The 17,676-nt window shown below is 47.5% G+C and overlaps 2 protein-coding genes across 13 annotated transcripts in view; one reads left to right on the top strand and one right to left on the bottom strand.

The window, feature by feature from the left end:
- The window catches only part of LOC128415211 (dimethylaniline monooxygenase [N-oxide-forming] 4-like), a 29,846-nt gene extending 18,478 nt beyond the window's left edge, over nucleotides 1-11,368 (bottom strand). Inside the window, exons 1-2 of the mRNA XM_053391157.1 lie at nucleotides 11,108-11,368; nucleotides 9,651-9,839 (exon numbers count right to left, since the gene is read on the bottom strand). Coding sequence (XP_053247132.1) covers nucleotides 9,651-9,839; nucleotides 11,108-11,239 — 321 coding nt within the window. The 5' untranslated portion in view covers nucleotides 11,240-11,368. The remainder of the gene's footprint in view (nucleotides 1-9,650; nucleotides 9,840-11,107) is intronic.
- Nucleotides 11,369-15,251: 3,883 nt separating this feature from the next.
- PRRC2C (proline rich coiled-coil 2C) overlaps nucleotides 15,252-17,676 on the top strand; it is a 72,956-nt gene continuing 70,531 nt past the window's right edge. For all 12 annotated transcript variants that reach the window (XM_053391145.1, XM_053391154.1, XM_053391150.1 and 9 more), the window contains exon 1: nucleotides 15,252-15,360. The gene's annotated coding sequence lies outside the window, so the exon portion shown is untranslated. The remainder of the gene's footprint in view (nucleotides 15,361-17,676) is intronic.

Here is a 17,676-nt window from a genome sequence, read left to right on the forward strand (position 1 = left end):
TCAAGGTCGAGCCTACCAAGTGGCGATGGCAACGGCGAAGAGGACCTTCTTCGCCGCTTCTATTGCATCTGCAGAAACAGCAGCAGGAGACTCTTTCAAGTGGTTCATAATCTATCGGAACCACCTTCGTCATTGGGGCCGAGTAGGGACCCCAAGATCTCCTGCAATGCTTTTGCAAAGTTTTTTGCAGATAGTCGCTCAGATTCAGAAGGAGGTAGACTCCACCGTGGGAGCAGGGCCAGGGCGGGAGAGTGCTAGAGTTCTGTCTAGTCATGTTATATGGGATCAATTTCAATCTGTTACCTCCGAGGATGTGGACAGGCTGCTTGGACAAGTGAAACCAACCACCTGTCTTCTTGATCCTTGCCCATACTGGCTGATAAAAGCAAGCCGGGAAGGGCTGGGCGATGGGCTCTGCGGGGTGGTGAATGCTTCCCTCTGTGAGGAAGCCTTCCCAGACCCGCTGAAAGAGGCGGTCATTAAACTGCTTCTTAAAAAAACATCCTTAGACCTGGTCATTATGGCCAACTATCGCCCAGTCTCAAATCTTCCATTCTTGGGCAAGGTGATTGAGCGGGTGGTTACTGAACAACTCCAAGCACGCCTGGAGGATGCGGACCATTTGGATCCCTTCCAATCGGGATTCAGGCCTCACCATGGGGCTGAAACTTGGTCACGCTGGTCGATGATCTCTGGCGGGCTAGGGACAAAGGTGAGAGCTGTTTCCTAGTTCTGCTGGATCTCTCAGTGGCCTTTGACACCATCGACCATAACATCCTTCTGGGAGCTGGGGGCACTGTTATACAGTGGTTCCGCTCCTTTCTCCTGGGCCGTGTCCAGAAAGTTGTGTTGGGGGATGAGTGTTCAGACCCCTGGGCTCTCACTTGTGGGGTGCCTCAGGGTTCTGTCCTTTCCCCCATGCTTTTTAATATCTATATGAAGCCGCTGGGAGAGATCATCAGGGGGTTTGGGCTGGGTGTCCATCAATATGCAGATGATACCCAGCTCTACCTCTCTTTTAAATCAGAACCAGTGAAGGCAGTGAAGGTCCTGTGTGAGTGCCTGGAGGCTGTTGGAGGATGGATGGCGGCTAACAGATTGAGGTTGAATCCTGACAAGACTGAATTACTGTTTTTGGGGGACAGGGGGCAGGCGGGTGGGGGGGACTCCCTGGTCCTGAATGGGGTAACTGTGCCCCTGAAGGACCAGGTGTGCAACCTGGGAGTCATTTTGGACTCACAGCTGTCCATGGAGGCACAGGTCAAATCTGTATCCAGGGCAGCTGTTTACCAGCTCCATCTGGTATGCAGGCTGCCCGCGGACTGTCTTGCCAGAGTGGTGCATGCTTTAGTTATCTCCTGCTTGGACTGTTATGTACTGATGTTCTCACCCTGGGCCAGCAGGGGGATACTGTAGATAGTTTTCACTCAGGTCCACGTCAGTTATTTTAGGCGGGAAACCCTGGGTTGTTGTTGCTACAATGTTGAAAGCTGGCTGCCTATAAAAGCAGGCCGGCTGAGCTGTTTGCTGTTCAGTTTCTGTTCCAGCTTACAAAATAAAGAGCAGCTTTGGAGAAATCGCTGTGTCGTCTGCCATGTCTACCCACTATTCAACACTGGCGACGAGGATGGGATCGGTGGACATCAGAGCACAGCCAGATGCGGCCATCCTCTGAACTGAGCTGAATCACAGAGCGAAATCACTGAGCGAAATCACTGGACAGAACCAATTCAGAGCTGACCGTTCTGGCTAGAGCACTGTGTTCCATCCATCGCCCTTCTCTCCGGCATCGGAATCATGGCTTCACTTGTGCCTCTACCGCCGTTTGCGCCAGCCTCTGAATCATGGGACTCCTACCTCGCTCGGTTCGACTGCTACCTCCAAGCCAGTATCAGAGGAACGGAAGCGGGGCCTATTCCTCAGCCTCTGTGGGCCTGAGGTGTTTGAGACGGCCCGAGCATTGGTTGCACCTGAAGCAGTCCAGGCAACACCGTGGGACACGATCCAAGAGAAGCTCCACAACCACTACGCACCAAAGCCGTCCAAGATTGCTGCCCGCCATGCGCTTTACCACCGGAACCAGGCAGAGGGGGAGTCAATCAGCAACTACACCACTGCCCTCAGGCAAGCTGCAATGCACTGCGAGTTCCGAGACTTAGACGATGCCCTGATGGATTGAATCGTCTGCGGGGTCCGGGACATCCATCTGCAACGGCGTCTCCTCGCCAAGCCAGACCTCATGCTACAGAAAGCCATTGAGGAGGCTGTGGCCTCAGAAGCTGCTGAACGCTCCGCCCAGGAGATCCGCAAGTCCAGCAGCCTGCGTCTTGCTAGGAAGCCAGTTCCAGTGCATCATGAAGAGGCCAGCAGTGATGAGGCATCCTCCAGTGAAGACGATGACGTGCACCAGACAAAGCGGGAGCGCAAGAAGTTCCAACAGAAGTCCAAGGGCCAACCGGAATGTGCCTGCTGCGGAGGCAACCATTCCCGTGCCAAGTGTCGATTCAGAGACGCCATCTGTAGGAAGTGTTCCAGAAGGGGCCACATCGCTAAGGTCTGCCGATCGGCTCCATCTGACACCCCCCCTTCACCGACTCGCAAGTCCAAGTCTTCACTCCAGTCTGCCAAGGAAAGCTGTTTCGCTCTCACCAACTGCCGCTGCCCGTCTGGAACCACGATTGGCCAAACCGACCCGCCTACGTGACGCAAGCTGAACGTCACGGTGCTCATTGAAGGAGCTCCATGTGACATGGAGATCGACACCGGGTCTGCCCTGTCCATCGTGTCTTGGAGCACCATCAAAAGACTGGTACCCAGAGTGTCCAAAAGGCAACTCGACTCTCACCGCGTACACCTGAGAGACTACCAGGGAAATGACATTCCCGTGGTAGGCATTGGCCGGTTCCGGATCGCCTTCAAGGATTTTTCGGGCCTGCTCCGGTTGGTGGTGGTCGAAGGTCAGCGGCCAAGCCTCCTAGGGCTAGACTGGTTTGATGCCCTCGGCCTGGAAGTCACCGGCATCAACTGCATCTCTAACGCAGAGACTGAGGGTCTGGTCAAAGACTTTGCTGAGGTTTTTGATGGCACTTTGGGGCAATATACAGGTACGCCCATCTCCTTTAGCCTTGATCCACAAGCCGCTCCTGGGCCTCCTCGCCGGTGATCGTCCAACTCCACCGGTCCTCTCACCGCGCATGCTGCAATGGACTGTTTTCCTGGCTGCCTACCACTACCGGCTCGTCCATCGCCCGGGGAAATCAATGGGCCATGCCGACGCCCTCAGCCGTTGCCCTCTTCCAGCATTTGTGGAAGACCCGGCTCCAGCTTCATCGCTCCTCCTGATTGAGGATCTTCTGGCAGCGCCTGTATCGGCTGCCACTGTGGCCTCCGCATCTGCCCAGGATCGCACCATCAGCCGTGTGCTCAACTGGGTGTGGAGGGGGTGGCCACAAGGGCCTTTTGCATCAGAGTTCCAGCCCTTCAAACCAGACAACGTGAACTCTCAGCTCATCGCGGCTGTCTGCTGTGGGGAGACCGCGTCATGATTCCCGAAAGACTCCGTCAACGCGTCCTGGAGGCTCTGCACGTTGGCCACCCGGGAATTGTCAAAATGAAGGCGTTGGCTCGGTGTTACGTCTGGTGGCCTAACATGGACGATGCCAGCACTGCCTGGGTGTCCGCCTGTCAAGCGTGCCAAGAATCGAGGCCTGCACCACCGGCAGCTAAGGGACACACCTGGGAGACGCCAAAGACACCCTGGTCGAGGGTGCACATCGATCTGGCTGGCCCCTTTCACGGCCAGACCTTTATGGTAGTGGTGGACGCCTATTCCAAATGGCTGGAGGTGGCCCTGATGCCCTCCACCACTACCGAGGCCGTCATCCGGGTGCTGTGAGGCCTGTTTGCAACGCATGGGTGTCCTGATGTCCTTGTCTCCGACAACGGACCGCAGTTCATGTCAGGCACTTTTGAGCGGTATCTTTTGGGACTGGGCATCCGCCATGCCCTAACGGCACCCTTTCATCCATCCAGCAACGGGCAAGCGGAAAGAATGGTGCACTCGGCAAAAGAGGCACTGGCGCACCTGGACCGGGGAGACTGGCACGAGCGGGTCACCGAATACTTGTTCGTGCAACACATCACCCCTCATGCGGCCACAGGGCGGAGTCCTGCTGAACTGCTTATGGGCCGCCGCCTTAGGTCACCGCTTGACCGGCTGCACCCAGACTTTGCCGTGGCCGAACCCCCAGGCTGTGCCAACGCGCCATGGTCATTTGTTCCAGGAAACCAGGTCTTTGCCCGGAACTATGTGGGGGACATTCCTTGGGTGCCAGCCACAGTTGTGGGAGTCACTGGACCTCGCTCGTACCAGGTGGCACTCGAAGACAGACGCTTGTGGCGCCGGCACATAGACCAGCTTAGGCGCAGAGTTGGGGACTTGGACACTACTGTGGTGCCCCCAACTGCGCTTGTGGCTCCAGAAGAGACACTTACAGATGGCGAGGCTCCACCTACACCTCCCTCGCAAACTGCCAGCATGGAGCTGAACCAAGCCGCTTCAGAGGGTCTGCCAGACTTACCACAGACTCAGACCACTCCACTTGCGGAGGCTCCACCCACAGCAGCGGGTCCAGGGGATTTGGTTTCAACGCCACCTAGGGTCGCAACACAGCCCCAGCAAGAATTGTGTGGCCCCCCGGACTTGGCTACCAGTCCCCGGCGGTCTGGCAGAGTTTCCAAAGCGCCCAACTTATTTAAAGGACTATGTTGTTGGACATGTATCACTGTTGGTCTAAGTATGGGAAATGTAACCGATATGCTTTTGTGCCTAATTGAACCATTACGTGTAGTGCTGTATATAAGGAAACCATTACGATGGTAACTAACGCCTTATCTCGGTGGGGAGGGGTGTTATGTACTGAAGTTCTCACCCTGGGCCAGCAGGGGGATACTGTAGATAGTTTTCACTCAGGTCCACGTCAGTTATTTTAGGCGGGAAACCCTGGGTTGTTGTTGCTACAATGTTGAAAGCTGGCTGCCTATAGGAGAGAAAAAACTGAGAGTAAAGCCAAAGTCACAGGAGATCTTCAAAGAAATAAAGTTACTTCAGGTACAATATATGGAATTGATGAATCAGGAAATAGAATGGAAAATTAAACAAATGAGACAGAAGACATTTGAATCAGCAAATAAATGTGGGAAACTACTAGCTTGGCAACTGAAAAAAAGACAAAAATTAAATACAATTACAAATCTGGAAGTGGAAGGAAAAGATATACATAACCCAATTGAGATTAGGAACTGCTTCCAGAAGTATTTTAAACAACTATATGCACAAGGGCCACAGAACGAAATGGACATAGACCGATTTTTGAAGATAAATGGATTACAAAAAATTTCACAAGAAAGCAAACTTATGTTGAACTGTAAAATATCTGACCAGGAGATAGAAGGTGCCATTCAAAACATGCAAGTAGGCAAGTCTCCAGGACCGGATGGGTTGACTTCCAGTTACTACAGATCCTTGAAAGAGTGGTTATTACAACCATTGAAGGAAGTCTGCAATGAAATCTTGGAAGGGAAAAGGGCACCAGAATCGTGGAAAGAGGCCTATATTACACTAATACCAAAAACAGAGACTGAAAAGACTCAATTTAGGAACTACCGTCCCATATCCTTATTAAATGTGGATTACAAAATTTTTGCGGACATTTTGGCTAAGAGACTGAAAAAAGTACTGATTGAGGAGATTCATAAGGACCAAGCGGGCTTTCTTCCGGGAAGACATCTTTCTGATAACTTGAGGAATATAATTGACATTTTGGAAAAGTTAGAAGTGAACATAAATACTAAGGCAGTTTTGATATTTGTGGACGCGGAGAAAGCCTTTGACAATATTTCTTGGAGTTTTATGAAAAAGAACCTGCAGGGTATGGGGGTAGGCCATGGCTTTGAGAATGGTATAGGTGCAATATATTCAGAACAAACGGCCAAATTAATTGTAAATAATGTGGTTACGGAACAATTTAAGATAGAAAAAGGAACACGACAGGGATGCCCAATTTCCCCTCTGCTCTTTATATCGGTCCTGGAGGTTTTGCTGAATATGATTAGAAGGGACCGGATGGTTAAAGGTATACAGGTCGGAGCTAAACAGTATAAATTGAGAGCATTTGCAGATGATCTAGTTTTGACATTACAGGAGCCAGAATCTAGTACCAAAAGAGTTTTAGAATTAATTCAAGAATTTGGTCAGGTTGCAGGGTTTAAATTGAACAAGTTGAAAACTAAGGTCCTTGAGAAAAACTTAACACCAATGGAAAGAGAGAAGTTTCAGAATGAAACAGGACTGACTGTGGTTAAGAAAGTGAAATATTTGGGGATTAATATGACAGCCAAAAATGGGAATTTGTTTAAAGATAATTATGAAAAATGTTGGGCTGAAGTGAAAAAAGATTTAGAAATTTGGTCAAATTTGAAGCTTTCCTTGTTGGGTCGAATTGCAGCTATAAAGATGAATGTATTGCCTAGAATGTTGTTTTTGTTTCAAACATTGCAAATTTTGGACAAAATGGACTGTTTCAAGAAGTGGCAGAAAGACATTTCTAAATTTGTCTGGCAGGGCAAGAAGCCTAGAATAAAATTTAAGATATTAACTGATGTAAAGGAAAGGGGTGGATTTGCCCTGCCAGACTTTAAACTTTATTATGAGTCAGCAGCATTCTGCTGGTTGAAAGACTGGCTGCTTCTTGAGAATACAGACATTTTGGATCTTGAAGGTTTCAACAATGTATTTGGGTGGTATGCATATTTGTGGTACGACAAGGTTAAAGCACATAAAGCTTTCAAAAACCATATTGTCAGGAGAGCATTGTTTAATGTTTGGATTAGATATAAGGATCTATTGGAAAATAAAACTCCAAGGTGGTTGTCACCAATGGAGGCTAAGGCTCAGAGAAAACTTAACATGGAGGCCAAATGGCCAAAATACTGGGAAATTTTGGAACAAGAAGGGGACAGACTGAAATTGCAGAGTTTTGAGAAACTGAAAGATAAAGTGCGAGATTGGCTTCATTATTACCAGATAATGGAGGTTTACAATTCGGATAAGAAAGTTGGTTTCCAGGTGGAAAAATCTAAATTGGAAACAGAATTGTTAGAATCCAAAACTAAGACTTTGTCAAAAATGTATAACTTGCTGCTGAAATGGAATATCCAGGATGAGATGGTGAAATCTGTAATGATTAAATGGGCACAAGACGTTGGACATAATATTATGTTTGCTGACTGGGAACAGTTGTGGACCACCGGGATTAAATTTACGGCATGTAATGCCTTAAGAGAGAATATTATGAAAATGATATACAGGTGGTACATGACCCCAGTCAAGCTTGCAAAAATCTACCATTTGCCCGACAATAAATGTTGGAAATGTAAGGAAAATGAAGGTACCTTTGGTGGACGTGCCCCAGGATTAAGGCTTTCTGGGAAATGATATATAATGAATTGAAAAAGGTATTTAAATATACCTTCTTGAAGAAACCAGAGGCCTTTCTCTTGGGCATGGCCGGCCAAGTGGTGCCAAAGAAGGACAGAACTTTTTTCATGTATGCTACAACAGCAGCAAGAATACTCATCGCAAAGTATTGGAAGACGCAAGATCTACCCACTCTGGAAGAATGGCAGATGAAACTGATTGACTGTATGGGATTGGCAGAAATGACGAGCAGAATCCGTGACCAGGGAGAAGAGTCGGCAGAAGAAGATTGGAAAAAATTTAAGGACTACTTACAGAAATATTGTAAAATTAAGGAATGCTGAATGATGTTGGATTGAAATTGAGTGGTTTCTAGCTGTAATGATATAAAGGAACATGGATGAAAAAAAAGGGTTTGGATAGAAAATAAGGTGATATTATAAGCTGTAATGCTTTAAATTAAGGATTTGCTGAACAAATAATCTGAAAGGGAATACAAGAAGGGGAGGCATGAGGAGGTCAGAGAAATTTGTTATTGAAAAGTATGTTTTATGAACTATATGGTTTTTTTTAATCTCTTTGTTTGTTTTTTGTTTGTATAAAAAATTGAAAACTTTAATAAATATCTTTTTAAAAAAGAAAGAAAATAAAGCTGGCTGCCTATAAAAGCAGGCCGGCTGAGCTGTTTGCTGTTCAGTTTCTGTTCCAGCTTACAAAATAAAGAGCAGCTTTGGAGAAATCGCTGTGTCGTCTGCCATGTCTACCCACTATTCAACATGGACTACTGCAATGCGCTCTACGTGGGGCTACCTTTGAAGGTTACCCGGAAACTGCAATTAATCCAGAATGCGGCAGCTAGACTGGTGACTGGGAGTGGCCGCCAGGACCACATAACACCGGTCCTGAGAGATCTGCATTGGCTCTCAGTACGTTTCCAAGCACAATTCAAAGTGTTGGTGCTGACCTTTAAAGCCCTAAACGGCCTCGGTCCAGTATTCCTGAAGGAGCGTATCCACCCCCATCGTTCAGCCCGGACACTGAGATCCAGCAACGAGGGCCTTCTGGCAGTTCCCTCGCTGCGAGAAGTAAGGTTACAGGGAACCAGGCAGAGGGCCATCTCGGTAGTGGCACCCGCCCTGTGGAATGCCCTCCCTTCAGATGTGAAGGAAATAAGCAGCTATCTTCTTTTCAAAAGACATCTGTTCAGGGAAGTTTTTAATATTTAATGCTGTATTGTTTTTAACACTTGATTGGAAGCCACCCAGAGTGGCTGGGGAAACTCAGCCAGATGGGCGGGGTATAAATAATAAATTATTATTATTATTATTCTAAAGAAACCAGAACCATTTTTATTAGGCATTTTAACGGTAAACATTCCAAAAGAAAGTAAAAGAGTGTTTTTTTATGCAACAACAGCAGCCAGAATATTAATAGCTAAATATTGGAAAAATGAGTCAATATCAACTAAAAACGAAGGGCAAATTAAGCTGTGTGAATACCTTGAATTGGCCAAGATGACAGACTTAATAAGAAGCCACTTTGGAGATAAGGTAAAAAAAGAATGGGACTGTTTTAAAAATTATCTAACAAAACATGGTTCCAACAACACTTGGTTGTCGCTTGATTAAATTCACAGATAAAAGTTCTGTTCACTACAGTAATTAAATACAGATTACTTAAAAGTAAGTGCAGTATAAAAACCGCAAAGGACTAGAGGGAAGTCAAAAGAAAGCAAATAAGGGACACAATAGAGGAACAGGGAAAAACGTGAAGGGTAGAAATATGAAGGCAAATTCTGTCCAGGAACTTTGTGTATAGATTATATAAAAGATGGTTTGTAGTCCAGAAATGATTCTGTGTAATGGAAAAAATTTTGTTGTTTGTGTTTTTTCTTTATTTCTTTTCTTTTCCTCTCTTTTCTCTTTTTTTTCTTTCCTTTGTCATTTTTTTGTGGAGCTTATATTTTTATTTTCCATTATTTATATTTGTTTTGGTTATGGATTTTTTTTATTTGTAAAATGCATAAAGCAATTTAAATTAAAAAAAGAAAAGGAAGGGACCCAAGGGTCATCTAGTCCAACCCCCTGCAATGCAGGAGGAGAGCCTTAGAACAGATGGAGCACTCTCTGGCCCTGTGCCTTGCAAAATATCTGCCTGTTAGTTTCCCCCTCACCTGGAAGCGTATGTAGTCAAGAAGGCAGAAATGCTTCGCATACGCCCTGAGGTACTCCAGGAGCGCAGAGTGGCGCAGGTAGTTGGGGCAATCCTCAGGGAACGGAAAATCACTGAAGCAGGTCATTTCCTTGGAGGTGTTGGTCATAACCGATCTATAAACACCAATTCTTCCCTTTTGAGGCGTTTCCTGTGTGGCAGTAGCAGTTACACAGTAAGTAAGATGCCAGAGTAAATCATTTACACTGTGAAATTACACTGGTTTCAACACTAACCTTACAAGGGGAAGGGTCAGAGAATAGTGGCCATCTGCTTTGCCTACAGAAGGCCTGACATCTGAGAACTCTTGCCAATCACTGCAGAAAATACTGAGATAGATGGACCAAGGTTCTCACTTGGTATAAAGCAGCTTCCTAGGCTCTTAAAGGTACCCCTGCCCGTACGGGCCAGTCGTGTCCGACTCTAGGGTTATGCGCCCATCTCACTTAAGAGGCCGGGGGCCAGCGCTGTCCGGAGACACTTCCGGGTCACGTGGCCAGCGTGACGAAGCTGCTCTGGCGAGCCGGCACCAGTGCAGCACATGGAAACGTCGTTTACCTTCCCGCTATAAAGCGGTACCTATTTATCTACTTGCACTTAGGGGTGCTTTCAAACTGCTAGGTGGGCAGGAGCTGGGATCGAAAGACGGGAGCTCACCCCACCGCGGGGATTCGAACCGCTGACCATGCAATCGGCAAGCCCTAGGCGCCGAGGTTTTACCCACAGCGCCACCCGCATCCCTAGGCTCTTGGTGTCAACCAAAAAACACACACCACCTTCTGTGGGTGATAGTTTTGACAGGGTGTTGATAACTTTCTGTTAGCAATCCTTGGCTATAAGGCGGGTCAGTGATGCCACCAGATTCCAACTGGTTAGGACTTTGCAAAGCCAGTGTCTGCTGAAAGGAAGCACAAAATAGAATTCCTCTGATTCTGGTGGAGAACAAAAGATTGTACATGCATTTTCATGCATTCAAAATGTGTAGCTGAATGAAGTTTGGGTGGGGGAGGAAGCAGGGTTATTCAAACTGTTCTTGCCCCTAATTTACACATTCGGGGTGTCAATAGAACTTACGCAAGTACAACTATTCTTTTACAGAGTTCCCAGCTGCGTGGAAAGTAACTTACCAGCACTCTCTGTTTTGACCTTCAGATGAATGCATGTAAATGAAAGGTGGGAACTGTGCATACAGTCCAGTTTCCCCACATGGTCAGTCTACACAGGGGGAGAGTATGAAAAGCCTAATGTCTAAACAAAATGTGGAAACATGCTTCCACAGCAGGTTTACCACACTAGTGATGCACACCTGTACCCACTTTGAAGCAAGGCCACTGTCTCTTGCCTGGCTTTGGGCATGAATTCCAGCAGCAGAATGCCATCACTTTCTTTAAAGCTTTAAATTGAGTTTATGCCACTTACTGTGAATTGCCACAGTCCTCCGATGCCATCACTCTTCTCAAAGCAGGTTGGCGCCAGCCCTTCATCCAGGCAGCATTTGATAGAGGCCAGTCCACTCACACCTGCTCCAACAATTGCCACTCTTCGCACCATGACTCAGTCTGGTGTCTGGAAAGAAACTTCTCGGCACACTTACTTCTTCAGGAGGAAGTTAGCTAGCAAGTTATTTCTTCCGTATACAAGAAAAGTGCAAAGGTCATGCTTCCTGTAAATCACAGGATTGTTGCATAAGCTGGTATTTCCCAATCCCAGTAACTGTTCCCAGATGTATGTATTTGTCAATCTTGGTAGTGAAGTTAACAAAGCAGCAGTATTCACTTTGGTGTGCTTGAGTGCTGTGTAATTTCCCATTGCTACCAAGCAATCTGACTCTTCCCTTCCCCCAGAATGGTCACACTACTCACTGTGACCAAGCAACACACTTCCATAAATTATGAGACATGAGGAATAACGAATATTCAGCAAAATATATCAAGTAGTTAAAATAAGCACAAGCAAATAACATTCATGTCCCAAAGTATGCTTTTCTATGCCTAGCTCTTCTATGCCTACCAAAGGGGAAGACAAAAAAAGAGGCTTTTTGTTAAGTTGTGGGTGAACATATCAGACAACACAGCGATTATTCAAACAGCTCTTGTTTATTCACAGGCCAGAACAGAACAGGGCTGAAGGGTTCAGCCAGCCTACTTATATAGAGCTCAACTACAAAGCAACAGTAACAACTTTCTGTAACTATCCAATCCCTGAACATCACTTTCAATTCCTTATTTGCATATGCGGACCTGAGTGAAAACTATCTACAGTATCCCCCTGCTGGCCCAGGGTGAGAACTTCAGTACATAACACTTTTTGCTGTAGTTATTACTGTTTCCAAGAAAATGTACTCGCAACAGTGGAAAGTTTGGAAACATCCTGCATGCAGCTGAGAGCAGGATTATAACATCACAGTTTACTTACTCCGTCTCCTGCTCATCAGTCTACAGCTCTTTAGTTGGCTCTAAGGTTACAACATTTGTGGCTTTTTAAGTTCAGTAAAACAAAAAGGAAGTGGGGACATGGTAGAGGTCTATTAAATTATGTGCTATTCTCCCAACAATGATCTATCTGCTGTGGATTTTAGGTGACTTTGACACAGGTGGGAATGTCACCGCAAATTCATTCTCTAGCTCCCTGCCCCCCCAAAGGGTAAGGAGAGGTCATGGACAGCGTGTGGTCTGATTTGTGTGTCTGAGGTTTTGATAATCTCTCCTCATGTTGCAGGTGGGAGCCTTCTGGGTTGTGGGTGGGCAGGCAAGGGAGATGGCAGCAGAGCAGGGCTATCTATGAGTCGTGGGGAGAGAGTATTTGTGAGTGGACTAAAGCTCCTCTCACTTGCTGCTTTAATCCTGGCTGCAGGGAGAGGGGCAATCTGAATCTAAGGGAACTTCAGCTCAGGCCTAAAAGAGGTACCTGATAATCTTGAATCAGTGCTTGAAGTTAGTGGTTTCTTTTCTTTTTCTTTTCCCCCTCTCTCTAAAAAAAGTGAGGCCATCTGCTTTGGAATCTGTGCTGTTTAACCCTACGCATGTGGGGACAGGTTGCAGCTGTTGGTGAGCAGAGGAATAGACTCTGCACATGCTTAGGTGCTGCTATCCTTACTGCCTAAATTTCAGGCCCTGCTGTTGAATGTGTGGCACGTCTGTGTATGTGGCACCCTTGTGTGTTTGCATCTGGGTGTGTGTTTGCACATGTGATACCTGGGTGTCATGACCTGGCCCAGGAAGTATGTCAGAACCCGTAGAACGCACCCCTATGCTCTCACCCTCTGTCAAAGACATGTTTCTGATACACAGCCTGCCAAGTGCTGAGTCTGCATAAACATGTTCTCACAGTAACAACCACAATGTGTCTGTGTCATTGCCCTGTATAAAAGCAGATACCTAGCTAACCAGAGCTTTTTAATGCAATGGTTTTACACACTTAACGTAATGCCCATTAAGTCCCAAAGCCAGAAATGTCCAGTATCAATCAGATAATCTCTGTCAAGTGAGTAAGGGAAGGATTGTGACCCCATTTGTGTTCTTACACTGTAGAGTCAGAAACATAGACTTGGAAGTTTAAACTATGTTTCTCTTCTCCGTGCACCCCCACCTATGAATAGAAGATGCATTTTTGTATTTTGCTAGCAAGCAGAGCCTCTCTTATCAGCTTTGCATAGCAGAAAGACAAAGTGGCCTTGAAGAGACTAATGTTCTAAAGAACACTCAGACTGACCGCTTCATGTAACAGACTACCCAAAATGCAACACTTTGCAGGAGACAGAAGAATGGATGGATTTATAGCTTCATTTTAAAATTATGTGTTGTTATAATAGTGTATAATAGGTAGAAGCACATTTTTGTAGACCAATGAAAAGTAAGCACAGGGTGTTCTCAAGCTGCCCATGCAGCTAGGCAGGGGCAGGCTGCACGCTGGTTGTTGGGCTTCTTGGGTGCTGCACATGGGCAAAGCCACTGGGTGTTCCCCAAAATGCTGGTCATCCCCAGATGCCAGCGGGAGTTGCTATGCCGCTGTCCTTGGAAAAGATCATTCATGAGCTAATCATGTAAAGAGAATGTTATAAAAGTGTCTTGAATTTTGTATTTGGGGTCCATAATTTGAGAATTCCTCTGGACCATTTTATGCTTCCTGCAGACTGCAATAAATATATAAATATATAACAGGTGTCCCTACCCTGACATTCATCCCTCTCATGCCACTGTGACAGAGCATAGGATATGTTGTAACTCAAAACCTTAACAAAGCACACTTGCACCCAGAGTCTATAAAGAACAGGAAGAACTTAACACCGAAAATAGGGTGTGTTGTCTGGGTTCATATCTCTCATGCACATCTAGAGATCACAAGTGGAAACTTGTGATGGGAAGTTATGAAGAAAGGGCACAGAACATAAGGGGGGCACTAGGACACAGCATCATAGCACTCCTAGGAGCGTGAGCATATTGCTAACACTTCTCCATGTAGAACCCTCACCATTTCAAACACTCAACACCAAACCACATCCCAGATCACTCCACACCACACAAGTAAGCAAGAGTGAGGGTACACATCTTGTTATATATAACTGCAGAAACTGATAAGGAAAATTTGGCTTTGGCTTTTACAGCCCAACTCCCCATCAAGGGACGCTGTGTCCCTTAAGTCCATTACTGGTCAGAGAAGAATTCACGGAGGCAGGAACCAGTCAAAGCAAGTCAAGTCTTTATTTTTCTGTTGCAACAGAGTCCGTCCCCCTTCCCGTCTTGCATGGAGGTGAGGACCCAGAAAAAGTATGTGAGAAATTGCCCACCCCCACCCCACCAAAGGCCATCTTACAAGCATCATACCAGCATCACAGAAAGAGGAGGTCTACAACAGAAATGTGAAAGAGTGGCTTCCCTCCTGCCTGTCAAGATACCTGATAATGCTTGCTGATCACCTTATCCTGGTCTGTCTGGGTCATTCTTTGGAAATAGTAAATACCTTAGTTCTTGAATCCATTGTTCCAGATCTCCCCTATTCATTTGAGGTCTATGGAGAGTCATGATGGCTTCAGGATGTACTTATGTATGTGCACTTATGAACATTCATTTCATTTATGACACCTTGGCATTCTTATAACACAACCAGCTCTCTTGTGTCCTGATAGTATTCCCTTTGCCATGTGTGAACACCACACATACTGCTCTGACACTCTTCTCCTCGACACCAGGGAGCAGGGCACAGGGGAAGGCAGGAAGTAACTAATTTCTACTGTTTTCCACTGGATCTTCTTCTGTATTCTTTCTCCCTCATTCCTCAGGACCCATATCCAGCACCACCTCCTTGCCCTTACTTTTCAAGCTGACTCAGGTGCAACTGAGAGGTCCACAAAGTGATGGAAACCTCTTGGATCCGCCTTGTAGCAACCTGAGAGCTAAATTCAGCCCTCCTGTTTAGAGGCGCGCAGCAGCACAGCCCCGCTGCCGTTCCCGAGGCGCCCCGCTAGGTGGCGCCGCCGCACTCCCAGCTCTGGCGTCGGCAAGGGAAGGCAGGCGTCGGCCAGAGCGCCGAAGGCCCAGGGTCACGTGGGGCTGGCCGCCGCGTGCGTGCGCGGTGAGGTCAGACGCTCGCGAGGCGCCGCCGGCTTGGCTACCCGCCCGCCATCTTGGCCCCGCTGTGTGTGGAGGCGACGCCAGGCGCTTGCTTCGGCCTCGGTGAGTGCGCGCCTGAGGCGGCTTCGCGCGGGGCTAACGGGAGGCGGGGAGGGAGCGCGGGGACGGAGGGCGACGCCGGGGAGGAGCGGGCGCGTCAAGCCGGCGGCCGTGGGAGGCTTCGCCCTCAGCACCCGGCGCGGGGAGGCCGCCGCCGCCGCATGAGGGGCCAGTTGCGGGGCCTGAGGCGAGGGCGGCGGGCCGGAGTGAGAGAAAGAGGAGCGGCTCCGGCCTCCTCCTCCTCCTCCTCCTCCCGCTTCTGAATGGGGCAGGGATGCTGCTGCGCTTGGTGGGGGAGGAACGAGGAGAGGGGGCGCGGGGGGGGGCGGAGGAATTGGGGACGCGGCCTTCTTTTATTTCCCCGTCTCTTGCGCATCCTGCCCTTTCCCACTTGGAAGGCTTTCCGGCGCCATTCTTTCGTCCCCGCTTCCCTTTTCACGCGTAAGCTTCCGGCGCGTCCCTTTCCCCTCGCCCTCCTCCTCTTCCCCAGATTCCTTCCCAGGGAGAGGAAAAACGAGTAACTTTCTCCTGACTAACCCAGGCCGAGGCTGCTGAGGATCCTTTATTACTTGGCGATGCACCACCACCGCCCGATTCAATTCGTTTCGTCAGGCCGGGTGAGGTTTTGCAGCAGCCCCCGCGGGGAAACATTTAGCTGGCTGGTTGTTGTAAAAAAATGTCCACCCCCGCCTACCCCCTGAAGGGTTCTTCGGGGCGGCTAGCAGTCTATAAAACCTGATGAAAACCCTATCTGGTAATTAAAATGTCAAGAATAAAACCGGTAATGCCCAAAAGTACCTTCCGCTTCCAGAGGCCTAGACAAATACGAATGCCTTCAGAATTTGCCGGAACGTGGCTAAGGAAGGGCCTGCCTGACCTCCCACTCAAGGGAGGTCCATCAGAGGTGGAGAAAGGCCTCTCTCCCACTTTCACCCTCAACTGCACTGTAAAGTGTTGGTTGGGCTGCATGGAGAAAGGTGCACCTTCAAGTTCTTTGGTCCCAGGACCATGAGATGGTGGATGCCAGTGTATGTGAGAAGGGGGGTTGATTGGGGAAGAAAAAGTGATTTCTTTGCCATCTGAGGATAGCACCTCAGTGGGCTCCAGTTCACAGTTACCTACTCTCCTACCAGCCTTCCTAAACATGGAGTTCTTCACTGGAGTCATTGTGCTGAGAAAATATAAACTTACTCATTGGTTCACATGTTTGCAATATTTCTAGCAACTTGAAGACACAAGAACTGGTACAAATTAAAACAAAAAAAAATTTCTTTCCAGTAGCACCTTAAAGACCAACTAAGTTAGTTCTTGGTATGAGCTTTCGTGTGCATGCACCTTTCTGTAACTGGTACAGATTAGTTATTGACATTTGCAGGCTGGTAATCATTGTCATATATTAAAGTTGGGGCATCTTCCCTAGGAGAGACTATGGTTGTATTGCCATTGTTTGGCTACCACACATTTGGTGTTGATTAAGGAGAGGAAGGCTGTTTAAGCCTAGTCTATATGACATCAGTATGAAATTGGTGAGGAAGAGGAAAAACTTGGGCAGGGGAGATAAAGTGAATAAGTCCCATACAGGCCATTGCTTGATATAAATAGCCACCATCCTAGCCTCTTTAAACCATCTTGTATTAGCTTAAAATATGTCCTAATGGTGTTCCTGCAACAAATTTTTGCTTGCTTTGGTGGCCAAGCTGGATATTGTGGTCTTTGGGACCCTGTCACTCCCCTTGTCACTGACCTCAAGCTGCACCTCTGTGTTCTGGACAATCCTTGGATCCTCTCTCCACTACCAAGTTTGGAGCTAGAAATGATTCCCTTCATCAGTCTAGGGGGTCTCATCAATGCAGTTTCCAATAAGGCCTCTGCCACCTTTCCTGCACAGGAGAAGGTGAGTGGACTGGTGGAGAAGCAACCAAGTGCCCCATTCCTCATTTACACTCACCATAGAAAGCAAGCAAGCTGCTATAGGAGGGAACTCCAGCATTCAAAATCTGCCAACTGCATTTTGCACCTGACTATTGGCCACTTGTGACCATGTGAAGATGACCGGGCACCAGGATGGCGCCTGACGTTTCCATCATCTACAGGTGCATGCTTGAGGATCCTTGCCTGTTTTCACACACTATCCATTGTATTTTATCTGCACACTCAGGATGAATTTCAGGAACTAAAAAGTCACATTGAAAAATACGACTTTTGAGCTGTCTGGCCCAAAAATGTCAACTAGGCATTCTGCTTTGGTGACTAACCTGACTTAAGGAGTCATTTGGTGCCCAGCTTATATATCTGAGTTTTTAACACTGCAAGATGGGC

This window comes from Podarcis raffonei, chromosome 6, assembly GCF_027172205.1.
Source record: "Podarcis raffonei isolate rPodRaf1 chromosome 6, rPodRaf1.pri, whole genome shotgun sequence".
Classification (NCBI taxonomy): Eukaryota; Metazoa; Chordata; class Lepidosauria; order Squamata; family Lacertidae; genus Podarcis; species Podarcis raffonei.